General features: G+C 42.5%; 1 protein-coding gene across 1 annotated transcript; it reads left to right on the forward strand.

Moving 5' to 3' along the window:
- The first annotated feature begins 1,038 nt into the window (after positions 1–1,038).
- preb (prolactin regulatory element binding) lies at positions 1,039–16,006 on the forward strand. Its single transcript, XM_085364970.1, has 11 exons — positions 1,039–1,435; positions 2,643–2,749; positions 3,777–3,939; positions 4,246–4,441; positions 4,624–4,874; positions 9,858–9,938; positions 12,497–12,624; positions 13,348–13,521; positions 15,088–15,160; positions 15,239–15,398; positions 15,476–16,006. The coding sequence occupies exons 3-11, from the start codon at positions 3,805–3,807 to the stop codon at positions 15,568–15,570; spliced, it is 1,293 nt and encodes a 430-aa protein (XP_085221096.1). The 5' UTR covers positions 1,039–1,435; positions 2,643–2,749; positions 3,777–3,804; the 3' UTR covers positions 15,571–16,006.
- Positions 16,007–16,918: the final 912 nt, after the last annotated feature.

A 16,918-nucleotide genomic window follows, 5' to 3' on the forward strand; every position in this document is an offset into this window, starting at 1 on the left:
TTACAGTCGTCCAGCCTGGAAGTAATAAATGCATGAACTAGTTTTTCAGCGTCACTCTGAGACAGGATATTTCTAACTTTAGAGATGTTGCACAAATGGAAGAACGCTGTCTTACATATTTGTTTAATATGTGCGTTGAAGGACATGTCCTGGTCAAAAATGACTCTATTATGTAGAGGTTTGATTCCCAGTCATCGTATATTTGTTACTGCCCCCGTGGCGGTTTTATGAGGAACAATGGGGAAGAAGGTGGTTCCAGTTTTGTACAGAGCCCCCTTGCCCTTGTACTCTGTGAAAGTGGACCCTGACACAGGGCTGGTGATCAAAAAGTATATTCCATGTTCTGTTCTGATTGGATTAGCCAACACAGGCACGGTGGCTCATAACAGACAAATGGTGCACAGTGATCATTTAACCAGAGGATCTACAATAACTTCAGTCAGAGATGGAGAAAGAGATAAAGCAGACAGGAGAGGAAGAAGAGAAGAACTGCAAATGACATGTAATGTGTGTTGATAAATTATGTGCTTTCATCATGTGAAACATCCTGAAAAACAAACTAACTTGTGTTATTAAAATGTTGCATGAAAATCCAGGCCAGTTTTGTGCAGGATAAACAGATTAGCTGTGTGAGCGTGTCTGCAGATGCTCAGACTGTCCCAGCTCATGGCATCTGGATCTGTTCACAGCAGCTTACTTTGATCTGCATACACACAGCTCTATAAACGCTGAGGCATTTGTAATGAAATAAGATCTTTCTCCACATTTGATCTTCATGTTCTGCCTCCTACATTTAATCTACTGAGGTCACGTTTGAATAATTAGATTTAAAACGAAATGTAAAATTAGGATTCAGCTTAATCTAAATGATGAGCATGGACATTATAATAAAATGATACATTTTATATCAAATTTTATTCAGTGTATGATGACAAGATGCTCCTGTCATGGTCAGCACTGGTCTTTATTTACCCGTTGCTATGTTGAATCGTAGTTTCGGGGCTCTATTGATGATGCCTTTCTTTGCCTACTATGGCACTCAGCAGAGTGAACCTGAGCGCTTCAGTGCGTCATTCCATTGAACCACACTGAATTCACTCTGATCAGCTGTTGTGGAGCAGGAAGCTCGGAGTTGTTCAACTTGGAATTTATTTTTAAACTCCGTTTGTTGAACCTACTTCTTGGAATCAAGTCAACACACGACACCAGACGGTGGCGATGATGCACCGTTCGCTGTTTGCCCACCGCCATTCCTTCTTTTAAGAGAAAGAAGAAGAAATCTTAACGCCTGGTTAGCTGCTGACGTGTATGTGCGTGGAAGTGTCAGTGGATATCGTTTAGTTCTTTCCGCGACAGTTCAAAATGAAATCATTAGATTGAGCTCGTACCTCGATGGTAAAATACGAGCCGAGGATAGCGAGGACTATCAGCACAGGTAGGTGTCCAACATTTAAATCACTGACCGGCTAGCCGGCAGAGCTAAAGCGCTAACTGTAGCAAATACAGCCGAATGCTATACATTAGCAAACCGTAGCGGTTTAAATACACCATTAACATGGTTCTGGTTCCGTCGCTGCCACCGTTTCCTTTCACCTCATGGTTTTTCATTCAGTCGCTGCTCAGCTGCTCTTTAAAGCACAGAGTCCTGTGACAGGCCGGCTGTGTAGCTTCTCAGCCGTCCAGGTTACAGTAGCCTTAGAGCTTGAAAGGAAGGTAACTGCACTTATTTTCAGGGGTTTTCTTTTGTGACGACATTTCGCCTCTTCCGTTTGATCTCTCCTTCATTTCCCTTAAAACTGAACAAACGTCTTGGAGAAGGGACGAAACGTGTTCAAAAATCCAATTGACCTTCTTTTCAAGCTTATATGTGGGACTCAGTAGCTTTCTCAGTCCGACACGCCAGCACATCATCAGCTGCTTCAAGAAACACGATTACTACATTAACCCAGAAACTACTAATACATGAAGGAAGAGGACATCAGCCACGCAGGTTTCATTCCAATGAATAGAGGCTTTTATATAGTACTTAAGTTAATTAGCTTTAAGCATTTCATCTGCGTACAATTCATGGCCGTTTAAAGTGGATGTGAAACACTACATATATTAAGTGTAATTTACACCATAGAGCCTTAAACACACACACACACACACACACACACCCAGTCACGGCTTTAACACTGTCAGGGAAGCGAGAGTTAAGATCCTTCAGCATCGCTACAGGAGGAAAATAATGCTACATAACATTGTGCTTGATTGTTTGGGATTTATGACATGTTTTAGAGCAGGGCTACAGCGTGTATATTAGGCTAATGCATAGTGTTTGTGATAAGAACAAACCTCAATGTCTCATGTGGGAAACAGTGCTAATCATAGCTGTATTTACATAATAAAATAATCCAGGGTTGGGGTTAGAGGAAGCTGAAGCATCATGCAGATTCTAACCAGCACCCAGTTATTCAGCATGAGCATTCATGCAAAACTTGTGTGTGCACATGCTTCTGCTTCACACTCAACTTGACCTGGAATGATTTGTCCATCAGTCTGCTTTGATGTTTTTCAGCCTGTTGGCTCTAGTGTTATAAAACCCCTCACTCTACTCATACTGTTGTATTAATATCTAAATGCTGTTTTTGCCTCCTCAGGGTAACAAAGCGTCGCACAGCTGCACACAGGAAGGCACACAGCTGCTGCCCTCACCAGCAGCTGAACAGCAACACACACAACAACACTTTATGAGGACTTTCCAGAGGTTAGCAAGCTCCTGTTTAAACCTGTATTTTTTGCACTATATTGGATGACTTGAAAATAGTTATAATAAAAGAAGCCAGAAGAAAGAGCACATTGGAGGAGCTTAAACTGATAATGGTTAGTCTTTTGCTAGAAATATAACCTGCTCAAAAAACATTAAGGGAACAGTTGATGATCATCACGTATAGTCGGTTTCACTTCTGACCTTCAACTCTGGTGCAAATAAAAGTGCAAACAGGTGTGCTGGTGAGGCAACAAAACAAAAGCAACACTAAATCTTTTTACCCACTAAAATGCTCGGCGTAGCGGTCTGGAGCTCTGTTATACTGTGGACTGAAAGTAACAATGGACGCAGCGTATGTGAGACAAAGGGAGAGAGATAGAGTCTGCAGCACTGTTCCTGAAATCGTCATTAAAGCCTTTACTGGGAAAAGCCAGCCTTAAACTCAGGAGTGAAGACGGGCAAACGTGGTCGCTGCTGTTTGTTTAACACAGTGAAATGATGCAGCTCCGGTTTTATATCCGATACCTGCAGCAGACGGGCGAGTCTAAAGGGGGGCATGGGGTTTCACGGCTTTCTGAACATGTTTCAACTTGAAAGTGGAATAATATAAAATATTGCATTAATATTTAAACATTTTAAAATAAAAGCTTTCTTTTTCACAAGCCAGAAAAAACGTACATGGGCCATTAAACTCTGAGCCACTAACCTGAGGGTTGTAAGGTTGGACCCTGAATTATTGTTAATATGATTTCATGTCAACACCAGCAAAACACCTGTTTCCAGCAGCGTGCTCTTAACGTCACAAAGCCTTCCAAGCAGCCAGAGTGAAGGTCATTATTTTATGCTGTATCATTTTGTTTGATTGGAAATGGAAGTTGCTGGACTAGACGTGACTAAGATGGTTAATGGTTGCACTGTTTAATAAAGTTCAGGGACGCCATCGGCATCGCTCAGTGTAACCTCTGTAGCTCCAGCAGAGGGAGGACAGACGACGTCACAGATGAACTTACTCTGTTTTCCACAGGTGTGTCTTGGCAGCTTTGTGAGGAACAATGGGGAAGAAGAAGGTTCCAGATTTGTACAGAGCCCCCTTCCCCTTGTACTCTGTGAAAGTGGACCCTGACACAGGGCTGGTGATCATAGCAGGAGGAGGGGGGGCCTCCAAGACGGGCATAAAGAACGCTGTGGTCAGTACTGAAGATGGGTGTTGTACAGTCGCTGTAGTGTTGCTGTGTCATTGTCCTGATAAGGCTCATTTATGTGATCTAATAACGTATACCAGGATGATCACAGACAGCATGCTACGGCGGTTTACATGCACACATGAGTTCTTCTGTTCACTTGTGCTTTTCTTCTTGTATTTCTTGACTCTCTGGAAACAAACTAACAAAAAAGTGTTTTGAGTGTGTTTGGTGAGAGTATCCTGATACATGATGCACACTGAGTTTGTATCCATAGTACAACAGTAGCAGACTGATGTTTGTGTTTTACAGCACTTCCTGGATCTGCAGCTCGTTGGGGAATACCAGCACAGTGCCAGTCTCCTTCACTCCCATGATACTGACACACGTGCTACCATGAACATGGCTGTAGGTAAAGGTGTGATTGCTGCAGGACAGGATGGGACCTGCTGTCTGATGCAGTTTAAACAGTGCACGCAGAAAGAAGCCAAAGATGCTAATAAAGATGGTGAGGCACACTGCTACAAGCTAAATATGCTAAAATGACACCTCTTTATTGTGTCTGATTCAATTTAATGTTATATTTCCCAAACAGCAGCTACAGCACTGAGCATGAAGAAAAGGGTTTTATGGTCTGAGACAAAGACTGAACACCTTCTGTTCAAATAAAAAGTGTCCTCTGTGCTGCAGGGAAAAGCAAGCAGCAGGGTAACGCCAGGCTACGAGCTGGGAAAGGAGACAAGTGTGGACAGGATGGAGTTACACCATCTGGAAACATGTCAGATATGAAGGACGAGACGATTCACATCTCTGTGACCGCTTCAGCTGAAGTGCAGTCAGACCTGAACCCTCAGGATCCGCTTCAGAAAGTCGTCAGGTTCAGTCCTGACCAGAGCCTGCTGCTAACTGGAGGCACCGATGGGCACATCAGAGTCTGGGAGGTAAGACTCAATCATTTCAGCCACAGCTGTTAAACATATACAGTTAGCTCCGCATAGACAGAGACGGTGTTTTCTTCTAATGTTGGTTCTGAACATTACCACAATGAAGAACACTTTCAGCCTTCATGCAGTGTGTGGAACAAAAAGATTGCATAAACTGAAGCATTAATTTCAAAAACACAATCCTGTCACTTCAGCGGCTCAAAAGTAATAAATAAACTAATAACTAAAGTATTGATTTCAGGGCTTGCAAAATCGCTAGTCCGACATCCCGGGGCTTTTTCCAGTCGGGTTACTAAAATCTATCTCAGCCCTGCCTGTCGGGCTATCATAGGAAGGTGCTTTTGCAAATGTAGCTGGGTAATTGTGTCATTAGCATCGATGAGCCTCTGTCAAAATGTGACGTATTGAAATCGCGTTTGACTTTGCGCGTGTTTGTTGCTTTCACTTTCATTTTGTGATCGCACAAACTGTATAAAGAGCGGCAGTACTGACTGGTGAGTGAAAAGCCGACCACAACGCCGAAAAGTTCTGACAAATCAGACTACGAGGCAAAAAGAAAGCGCATCTTTTTTGGTTTCATGGACAAAAGAATTTCTGTGGCTGGGATATGACGAGCGAAATAACATCATGTTCTGCAGGGTGTGTCGTGAGTTTTTGAGTCGACAAGCGCCTTTGTTACTGGGACCAGTAATTTTAGGAAAGACCCCATCAGAACCCGTGAGACATCTGTGCATCACAAGAAATGCATTGGTAAATGGTAAATGGCCTGTATTTATATAGCGCTTTACTAGTCCCTAAGGACCCCAAAGCGCTTTACATATCCATTCACACACACATTCACACACTGGTGATGGCAGCTACATTGTAACCACAGCCACCCTGGGGCGCACTGACAGAGGCGAGGCTGCCGGACACTGGCGCCACCGGGCCCTCTGACCACCACCAGTAGGCAACGGGTGAAGTGTCTTGCCCAAGGACACAACGACCGAGACTGTCTAAGCCGGGGCTCGAACCGGCAACCTTCCAATTACAAGGCGAACTCCTAACTCTTGAGCCACGATCGCCCCGCATTATTGCCCAGTCTGCAGCATCTTTCCCAGAACAAACACCAGTTGCAAAAAACATACTAAAAATAAACCAAGCACAACAAGAAGTCCTGAAGAAGCTGTACCAGAACTGCGTACCATGTTGCAAAGAGTGAACTACCACTGGCAAAATTTAGCCGTCTTTGCAAACTTCAGAAAGCAAATGGCCTCGATCTTGGTTCCACTTGCCTCAGTGACCATGCTTGCAGAGTTTATTGGAGCAGCAGCACAAACTTCAAGACACCGGATTGAAAAGGAAATTCAAGAAAGCAGGTTCTTATCCATTCTTGCAGATGGCAGTACAGACACTGGTATAATAGAACAGGAGCTGGTTCATGTCAGGTATGTGAGGGATAATGGTGACGTAGCCACATACATGATCAAACTTCAGCCAGTCAAGAGTGCAAATGCTGCAGGTATTTTAGAGGCTTTTGATGAAGCAGCGAACACCATGGGTATCAGAGAAGATACGTGGAAGGAGAAAGTAGTGTGTGCATGGCGCTGCAGTGATGATGGAGAAAACAGGAGTAGCTGGGAGACTGAAACAGAGGATACCCCCACATCATAACAATCCACTGTGTGGCACACAAACTAGAGCTAGCTGTGCTGGATAGCGTGAAAGGCTGTGAGTACCTGGTGAAATTTGAAGATACACTGAAAACCATCTTTAAGATGTACTACTATTCCCCAAAGAAGCGAAGAGAGCTGACAGAGATAAGTGAGCTGCTAAATGAGAAGCTGGCACCTTTCAGTGGCCTGAAGAGCACACGGTGGCTCCAAGCCGGCGGAGATGACTGAAGGCTGTGGAAAAAAATTACACTCCCACTGTTGTTCATATGGAGAACATGGCAGAAGGAAGTGATGTCAAAGCCGAGGATGCAGCCGAGGCTAAGGGGGTGGTGCAGGAGATGAAGACTGAGAAATTTGTTCGCTTCCTGCGTTTCATGTTGGACTACAGTACCATCTTATCCAAGTGCTCTACTGATTTTCAGCATGATAACCTAAACATCACACGAACCAATCAGTTAGTTGAGAGCACAACATCACGCTTACTCAGCCTAAAAACAAAACCAGGAGAATATCAGAAAAGCTTGGACACAAAGTTCACAGCGAACCAGGATGGTAGCATTTGCTACTGTGGAACTCGGTAACAAAAAGTCAGCCTCTGCTAGCAGAGGTGAGGGCACAGGCAGAGGCACCTTTGGTGCAGAGATCCAGAAGATTATTGACAACACAGTCAAGTACATGGACAACAGATTTAAAAATCTGCGTGGAAAAGCCTCTCTCTAGTTTCAAGGTTTTTGACCCTTCCACTCTTCCCTACCCCAGAGAAGAGCTGGCGAATTATGGGGATGAAGAGGTGGATTATCCTGTCACACATTTTGCCTGTTTGCTAGATGAGAAAGAGAAAATTCCACAAGAATGGATGGATCTAAAAGTGTGGCTTGCAGAACGCCGGGGTCGCAAAGTAGATTGCTTGTACAGAGATCATCTCTCTGAGAATCCAGAACATCTCTCTCATATCTTGTTGCTGGTGAAATTAATGCTGACACTTAGTCCATCGACAGCCATCTGTGAGAGGATTTTCTTGCATGAACCGAGTGAAGACAAACATCGTACCTCTCTACACCCTGAAACACTGAATGACTGCATGCCACTCCCTATTAATGGGGAAACAGTTGAATCTTTTTGCCCTGACAAGTCGATTCGTTTCTGGATGTTTTCTTGAAAAGGTTCAAGACACCTGGATCATAAAACCCCGACAAGAAGAGCAGTGAAATGGAGGGCAATGCACAGGAAGAGAAAGCTGATGAAGGAGATGCTATGCCCTCAACGTCGAGTGGCATTTTCTCATCCGTGACTTGAGTGGAAATGTCAGATCAGGATCTGACACAGGCTGATTCATGTCCCACACAGTTCTTTCAAGTTCACAGAAATTTCTGTTCAGTTAGAACCAAGTATTTGAGTTGGTGATTGTAATTTATATACAGTTGTTGTAATTTTTGTTTTAACATTTTTTTGATTGATGTTTTGTTTCCTTTACAATATTATACAATAAAAATAATCTTTTTTTATTCGGGCTACTTAAATTTACTTTGGGCTACCAAAAACTGAAGAGTGACTGGCCGAAGGGCTAGCAGGGATTTAGAAACTTTGCGAGCCCTGGATCTCTAGTACTTGGTTGAGAACCCTTTGCTGGGAATGACAGCCTGGAGTCTTGAACTCAGGGACATGAGCAGGTTTCCTCCTTTCTAATGCTCTGCCAGGTCTTTACTGCAGCAGCTTTGCTGTGTGTTTGTGGGTCTTTCTGTCCAAAGTCTTCGATAGTTAAATGCTTAATTGGGTTAAGATCAGCTGACTGATTTGGCCATTTGAGAATATTCCCCTTCTTTGCTTTAACAAACTCCTGGGTTTGTTTGGCTGTGTGTTTTTGAGTCATTGTCCATCTGTATTATGAAACGCCCCCCAATCAATTTGACTGGCGTTGGCTGCATTTGAGCAGACAGTTTGTCTCTGAACACGTCAGAATTAGTTTGGCTGCTTCTGTCTGTGTCACATCTATAAACACCAGTGTCCCAGCACCACTGGCAGCACCCCCAAGCCATCAGTCTCCACTGTGCTTACAGATGTGATGGCTTTGGGTCATGAGCTGTTCCACACCTTCTCCGTGCTTTTCTTTCTTGCCATCGTTCTGGTAGAGGTGGATGTTGGTTTCATCTGTCCAAAGAATGCTTTTCCAGAACTCTGCTGGCTGTTTAGGTGTGCTCTCTTTTGTTTCGCTTTCTTTTCTTTTTTCTTTTTTTGCAAGCTCCAGTCTAGATTTTTTGTTCTTGAGACTTATGAGCGGCCTGCACCTTGCAGTAAGCTCTCTGTATTTACTTTCATGTAGTCTTCTATGGTAGACTTGGATACGCCTACCTCCTGGAGAATGTTGCTTGGTTGTGAAGGGGTTTCTCATCACCATGGAAATGATTCTGCGATCATCCACCACTGTTGTCGTGGACGTCCAGGTCTTTTTGAGTTGCTGAGTTCTCCAGTGCTTGCTTTCTTTCTCAGGATGCACCAAACTGTAGATTTTGCCGCTCCTAACAGTGTGAGTGTTTTCTCTTTCCGCAGTTTAAGGGTGGCTTGTTTCACCTGCACAGAGAGCTCCTTTGACCACATGTCTGCTCACAGCAAAATCTTCCAAATGCAAGCACGACTCCTCAAATCAACTCCAGGTCTTTTATCTGCTTGATAATGACAGAACGAAGGAACTGCCCACACCTGCCCATGAAATGGCCTTCGTCAGTTGTCCAATTACTTTTGGTCCCTTTAAAAAGAGGGTGGCACATGTTAAGGAGCTGAAACTCCTAAAACCTTCATCTAGTTTGAATGTGGATAACCTCAAATGACACTATGTCCATATTCATAATGTAACTATAACTGGAATGTTTCAGTAAATAAGTATTAATCACATCTGCAATTTTCTAAGTACATATATTTCTAAAGGTGTTACTACAGATGTTGGTAACAGCCCATCCAATCCATGCATGCAAAGAAATCAAGCATAGCTCTCTATAATGTTAATATTATGTTAAATAATGAGAAATGACACAGGGGAGCATTGAAAACACGAAGAAAGGCATGAAACCAGCTGAAATCTCAGTCATTAGAAAGCAATCATTCAGTGCACGTCTTGTTGTTGTCGGCAACAGTGGTTACTGAAGGTAAACATGAGCACTGGGGTGATAATCTGCAAGTGGAAAGAACGTGATTTCACTATAAACCATAATAATGTATTTATTGTTTTTGAGCTCAGTATTTAGTGGAGTGAGATGTTATAAGACGCTGGTGTATTTGTCCTGCAGTGGAAGAATAAAACGTTGTCTTCACCTGGTATGTCCTGTTTCAGTTTCCTTCCCTGAAGAAAAAGTTTGACTTCAAAGCACATGAAGGAGAGATCGAAGACTTGGATATAAGTCCTGGGAACAAGGTCAGTGTCAATATTTAACAACACAACTTGCACCACTAGCTACTTGATGAGGTGAACCTGTTCATCTGCTCATTAATGCAAATGTCTTATCAGCCAATCACATGGGAGCAAGCCAGTTTAGTTTTATTTATATAGCACCAAATCACAACAAGTTATATCAAATCACTGTAAGGTATGTAAAGTACCCTACAATACAAAGAAAACCCCAACAGTCATATGACCCCCCCCCCTATGAACAAGCATTTTGGCAACAGTTGAGAAGAAAAACTCCTTTTTAACAGGAAAAAGAGAGCCAGAGATTAATAATGACTAATAATTGAATCCAGAGTGATGGATAACCACAGAGTGAGTCTAAAGGTGAGTGAAGAAGAAACACCCAGTGCATCATGGGAATCCCCGGCAGCCTACGTCTATTGCAGCATAACTAAGGGAGGATTCAGGGTCACCTGGTCCAGCCCTAACTATATGCTTTAGCAAAAAGGAAAGTTTGAAGCCTAATCTTGAAAGTAGAGATAGTGTCTGTCTCCTGAATCCAAACTGGAAGCTGGTTCCACAGAAGAGGGGCCTGAAAACTGAAGGCTCTGCCTCCCATTCTACTTTTAAATACTCTAGGAACAACAAGTGGGCCTGCAGAGCGAGAGCGAAGTGCTCTAATAGGGTGATATGGTACTACAAGGTCATTAAGATAAGATGGGGCCTGATTATTTAAGACCTTGTATGTGAGGAGCAGGATTTTGAATTCTAGATTTAACAGGAAGCCAAAACAGGAGAAATCTGCTCTCTCTCTAGTCCCTGTCAGGACTCTTGCTGCAGCATTTTGGATCAGCTGAAGGCTTTTCAGGGAGTTTTTAGGACATCCTGATAATAATGAATTACAGTCGTCCAGCCTGGAAGTAATAAATGCATGAACTAGTTTTTCAGCGTCACTCTGAGACAGGATATTTCTAACTTTAGAGATGTTGCACAAATGGAAGAACGCAGTCTTACATATTTGTTTAATATGTGCATTGAAGGACATGTCCTGGTCAAAAATGACTCCAAGGTTCCTCACAGGTGTTACTGGAGGCCAAGGATGTTTGATATAAAGGAAGGTTGGAGATTGGCCTATAATTAGCTAAGACTGCTGGGTCTAGAGATGCTTTTTGAGTAAAGGTTTAACTACAGCCAGCTTGAAGGCCTGTGGTACATAGCCGATCATTAGAGATAGGTTGATCATATTTAAGATTGAAGAATTAATTAATGGCAGGACTTCTTTGAGCAGTTTTGTAGGAATGGGGTCTAAAAGACACGTTGATGGTTTGGAGGAAGTAATTATTATAATAATAATAATGGATTGGATTTATATAGCGCTTTTCAAGGCACCCAAAGCGCTTTACAATGCCACTATTCATTCACTCTCACATTCACACACTGGTGAAGTTATTGAAGTTAACTCAGAAAGATCAATTGGAGAAAAAGAGTCTAACTTAACATCAATGGTACTAAGAGTAGCTGTAGATAATATTACATCTGTGGGATGATTACTGGTCATTTTTTCTCTAATGATAAAAACTTTATTTGTGAAGAAGTTCATGAAGTCATTACTAGTTAACGTTAAAGGGATGGTTGGCTCAACAGAGCTCTGACTGTTTGTCAGCCTGGCTACAGAGCTGAAGAGAAACCTGGGGTTGTTCTTATTTTCTTCAATCAGTGATGAATAGTAAGATGTTCTGGCTTTACCAGATTGCTTTTTTTTTTTTCTTTAAATAAAAGCAAAGAAGTAAAATTATTAATAAGATAATTAACCTTTGTAGCGTTCAGGTAGCTGCTCAGCAAATTTAGGTCTTTGGTTAAGATGACCTGCTAAGAAATGTGATTTTGGGCGTGGTGTGGTTGTTGATGTCAGGACTTGAAAAGAGAAGAAATTGCTGATTTACTGGGATTTTCCTGCTCACCTATCTGTCATTAGAGTGATCTGAAAAAGAGAAAATATGTCATGACCGGCAGCTCACTGTCAGAGGAGAATGGTTGAACGTTCGAGTAGACGTCTACAGCAGCAGACTGGACTACATTTCTACAATTGCTGTTTCCAAAATTGGACAACTGAACACTGAAAAATCATCAAATTCGAAAGTAACTTTTTCTACATCTGAGTGCTTTTTGTCTAATACACACACACAGTAACACTCTGAGTGCATCGGGAGCAACTTGGCGTTCAGTGTCTTGCTCAGCGATACTTTAATAAGCAGACTGGAAAAGCCAGCGATCACAAACCACCGACTTTCCAGTCACAGGCACCCTCATGACCTCCTTAGTCACTAGATTTCTACAAATGTCAGTCCTATCTCTTCATCACCTTTTGGAGTTTTTCCCTCATGGATGTGCAGCTGACAGATATACAGCATCTGTGTGCTATGATGACAATATAGATGTTTCAAGCACCTTGTTGAATCTGTGCCATGAAGAATTAAGGCAGCTGTGGATGCAAAAAGGGGTTCAGGCTCGTACCGGCACGGTGTAACTTAGTAGCCAGTTAGTGTAGATGGTTCATCAGTAACCTTCTGTCTGTTGTCATATAGCATCTGGTGACTGTTGGTCGGGACTTTGCCTGCAGTGTATGGAGTGGCAACCAGTTGTCTATGAGTCTTAAATGGCATGAAACCATGTCTCAAATAGATGAGAAGACCTATCGATATTTGGCTTGCAGGTAAAACCTAATCTAGCTTGTTCTTCAATCAAAGAGCATCTTAGTGTTTCATACAGTACGGTGCACCCAGAAAGCATTCATGCTTCACTTGTTCCACGTGTTGTTACAGCCTTATTCCAAAACGCATTAACACAATATCTCACAATGATGCAGTGAAACAAAGTTGACTGGAAATTTGTTTAAATTTGAAAAATATAAAATGGGACACTTCCACAAGTACTGAGTGTTTGTGACGGAGCTCCTGCGTCCTGTTTTCATCACCTGTCAGATGCATTACTCAAAAAAAGTGATGCAGCATGTTACTTATTTACTCACTACAGAAAGTAATTTGTTACACTACTTGTTACATTGCATTGAGATCTGAAAATGGCTGTGCACTGTTGCTCCCCATCTAAGCTGACGGAGCTGCACTGTGCGCGTCAAGCTTGTAGCATTTAACAGCTGCCAGAGGTGCTTCAGCAAAGTACTGAGCAGGCTGTACTTATGTACCAGTGTGCATCTTAGTCTTTCATTTTTTAATCAACTTGCAAAGCTTCAAGCAAACTTTTCCATTTTGTGGAGTTTAGTCTGCAGAATGTGAATGTGTAAAATAAATGGAATCCATCCATAAGACTAAGAGATGAAAAAATGTGGAACAAGTGAAGTGATGAGAGTTTCTCAGGTGCACTGTACAGACGTCTGTCAGTAACAATGACTGCATGGTTGTCTGTTCGCCTGTTTCAGGTTTGGAAAGGTTGAAGACCAGAAAGATGCCCTGAGACTTTACACCGTGCAGATCCCCCATAAACGAGACAGAAAACCTCCCCCGTGCTACCTCACCAAGTGGGACGGCAGGAGCTTATTGGCCATGCTGACGGCTCCCTGCGGCACGGAGGTCATCTCCAGTCTGGCTGTCAGGTAACAGCTTCATAAATGCTGACATGCAGACTGGCTGTTGTGTTTGTTGAGATGTGGTATGACTACGATGTCTAACGAGGCCCTCGTTTCTGATTTCAGACTTTTTAATCTGATTTAGTGCGACCTAAGCTCTGCTCCTACAGAGGCTGATTATCTGCTTTAATGTTGTCACGTCCTCACAGCGTGCGGCTCTGAATACTGTCGCTCCTCTGAACAAGTCTCAGACGTCCTGGCTCTAACTCACAAATACACAAGTAACTAATCAGTAAGCTGGAGAGGAAATGTCTTCTCACTAATTTAGAGCATTTTCATTTAGCCTGGAGAGTGTGTGAAAATGAGAATAGCTCCAGGTTTTTCCAGCACTGTATCCATGGCGACAAAGAGGCTCTGATGACTGCTCCTTTTTAACCTTGAATAGTAATGACTTCATCAATAAAGTTGTAACCATTACACAAAACATGACTCATAACAATCCCATAGACTTCTTACTGTATACAGCTACTTTCACTGATATTTATTATTTAGACTCTGTCTCTGGCTGATTTTCCGAGTTTACCTGCAGAATCACTTTTAATCTTCACCCTCCGTGTTCATTTTACATCGTTCCTACAAGGCTGCTCAAAGACATCCTGCCATTAGCTCACTCTTCGATCTTTATCACTCTTTATTAATTATGTATGCATGTACATTTAGGATGGCAATAATTAAGCTATTACTCAAAAAGCATCTCTAGACCCAGCAGTCTTAGCTAATTATAGGCCAATCTCCAACCTTCCTTTATATCAAACATCCTTGAAAGAGTAGTTGTCAAACAGCTAACAGATCATCTGCAGAGGCTTATTGAAGAGTTTCAGTCAGGTTTCAGAGCTCATCACAGCACAGAAACAGCTTTAGTGAAGGTTACAAATGATCTTCTTATGGCCTCTGACAGTGATGTTTCTCCCACTGAAAACATCCAGAATCAACCTTTTGGGATCTTAATATTATACAGATTTACTAACTGTAACCCTCTAGTTGGGGGATGGACAAGGTACCTCTGGGTTCAGGCAGCAAGGATGTTGGCACTGTTCTTTAAGTCCTGTGGTTTATGTGATGGTGACTCTTGTTCTAACACGCCCTATAGTCTAAAGAGCTTGGTAAGAAAAGTGTCTGGACCTCTTTAAGTTGCTTGAAGACGTTTCACCTCTCAAGCAACTTAAGGAAGTCCAGACACTTTTCTTACAAGCTCCTTAGACTACGATGACCTGGATGACCGAGAACCTTCACAGACAACACGTCCTATAGATGTTTGCATTGGATAGTGTGGAGGCACTGCTCCATCTCTGTACTGCTTTAGCCTTAGCTGTCTTTTAGACGTCCCCTTTACTAATTTTCATCACTAAACTGGACCTCTGAACTAAGATGGCGCCCACAACAATGCTAAAGTCAAGGTCTTCAGTCAGCAACCATTAGCTGTGCACATCTTTTATCAAAAGTGATTAGTGTTTCTCTGAAAGCACGTTTGCGTAGCATATTGAGTTTGGAAAGGCAAGTCGGACTTGAAGCTGTTTGCTTTCTTCCTCGTAGTGACTCTGGAACATTTCTTGGCCTTGGAACTGTGACAGGATCAGTAGCAATCTACATCGCGTTCTCCCTACAGGTGACACGCTGCACTTACAGATGCATAAATCCAACAAGCAGCCATGTTTTTAACTTATAACGTGGTGTTTGTATGCAGAGGCTGTATTATGTGCATGAATCACACGGCATCGTGGTGACAGACCTGGCCTTCCTGCCTCACTCCATGAAAGGCAAGAACATCAAGGGGAACAATGAAACAGCCCTGCTGAGCGTAGCTGTGGACAGTCGCTGCCAACTACACCGTGTTGCCAGAAGAAGTAAGTCTTGCATCATCATTTATTGAACATGTCTCATAATCTCAGAGCCTGTTCATCATTTCCTGTGTTCTCTCCAGGATACTTCCCTGTTTGGCTGGTGTTGTTCTTCTGTGGTGTCCTGGTGGTGGGAGTCGTTCTCCTCCTACAGCACCTCTTTCCAGGGTTTATTTAAGTCGTACATGTTGCCACGAATGAGCATTTAATCATCTCTCTGCATCGGCGGACCTGAGTTCAGCCTTCATGCGTCCCATCACTGCACCGTTACTAAACCAAACCTGGACAGCGTTAAAGGTTTATCATCGTTTAAAAGCCGGATTTTCATTGGATTGTTTTGTGAGGACGTTGCCTTTTATTAAAAAAACGTTCACAGTGAATGATCCATTGACTTTGAGTAACTGTTGGCAGCAGAGACATGAATGATGACAGAAGCTGCTCGTTGGTTAAACATGTTTTTGTCTGGATTCAGCTCAATATAAATAAAAATGAATCAAACTGAAATTGTTTTTCATTGGACGTCTGAATTCAGACGTTTCCTGTGCGAGCTTGTGTCGTGTTGCAGAAGAATAGCAAGTCTGGCTTTATGAACACCTGAACAGCTTCTTCAGCCTAAGGACAAAAATAAGACTTAAAAAACAACCTGATTCCATTTGGTTAAATAAAAGAATAAAAACTAATAAAAACCAATGATTTTAGCAGTTTACTTTGTGCTTCACAACAGTGACTGTTCAAGCTCTACATTTTACAGCAGTTAGTTTTAAAACCCTGAAGTTTATTTGAGCACAGTAGAAACTTGCTGTTGAACTCATCCAACAGGTAAACGTCTCAGATGACCAGACAAACCTTTGATTGTTGGGTCTTAACTTAAAGTATTGTTTCTTGAGGCGACTGTTTGGTCCTGTGTGAATAAAACTGAATAAAACAACCACATGCATAAAGGTTATTTTAATTTATAAAGACACTGGCTGTAAACAGCTGGCCTGAGACACAACAGACCAACAGGACTAATCATTAGTGATAGTATGTCTTCATCAATAAACTGCAAACTTGCCTTCTCGTTAGAGAGCTCGAGCTCTTGTTGCATTAAGCAGTAGCTTTATTTCAATGATCTTAATATTTTTTCTGCCATCAGCTGTCACGATGTTTCAGCCTCTCGCCTGGATAAGGTACCTCTGGGTTCTGGTAACAGGGATGTTGGTGCCTTTGTGGATGGGTCTGGTTGTAGCACATCCTGCAGATGTTCGCACTGGGATCTGGGTAGTGTGAAAGCTGCACCAAAAACTGCATGTACTTTAATATGCTGTTTTCCCTCTCCTTTCAAAACTGCATGCCCAAAGTATTTTCCTAGAATATTATTTGGAAAGTATTCCCAGCACTTCACTCGTCATGTTACAGCCTCACTCAAAAATGCATGAAATCTTCACATCACACACAGTGCAGAGAAGTGATTGTGTGAATATTAGACAACGCTTCAGTAGAAAGGACAGAAACAAGTATACCTGCCCAACTAAGAGTTTTCTTTC

This window comes from Diplotaxodon limnothrissa, linkage group LG11 (assembly GCF_057381915.1).
Source record: "Diplotaxodon limnothrissa isolate DT_005_m linkage group LG11, D_limnothrissa_male_GT1.1, whole genome shotgun sequence".
Classification (NCBI taxonomy): domain Eukaryota; kingdom Metazoa; phylum Chordata; class Actinopteri; order Cichliformes; family Cichlidae; genus Diplotaxodon; species Diplotaxodon limnothrissa.

Bases quoted from the DNA above. Each gene is read 5' to 3' on its own strand.
- preb (XM_085364970.1), top strand. From the start codon at position 3,805: ATGGGGAAGAAGAAGGTTCCAGATTTGTACAGAGCCCCCTTCCCCTTG. The intron at 9,939-12,496 runs GTCAGTGTCAAT...GTTGTCATATAG, and splicing joins ATATAAGTCCTGGGAACAAG to CATCTGGTGACTGTTGGTCG. The intron at 13,522-15,087 runs GTAACAGCTTCA...TCTTCCTCGTAG, and splicing joins ATCTCCAGTCTGGCTGTCAG to TGACTCTGGAACATTTCTTG.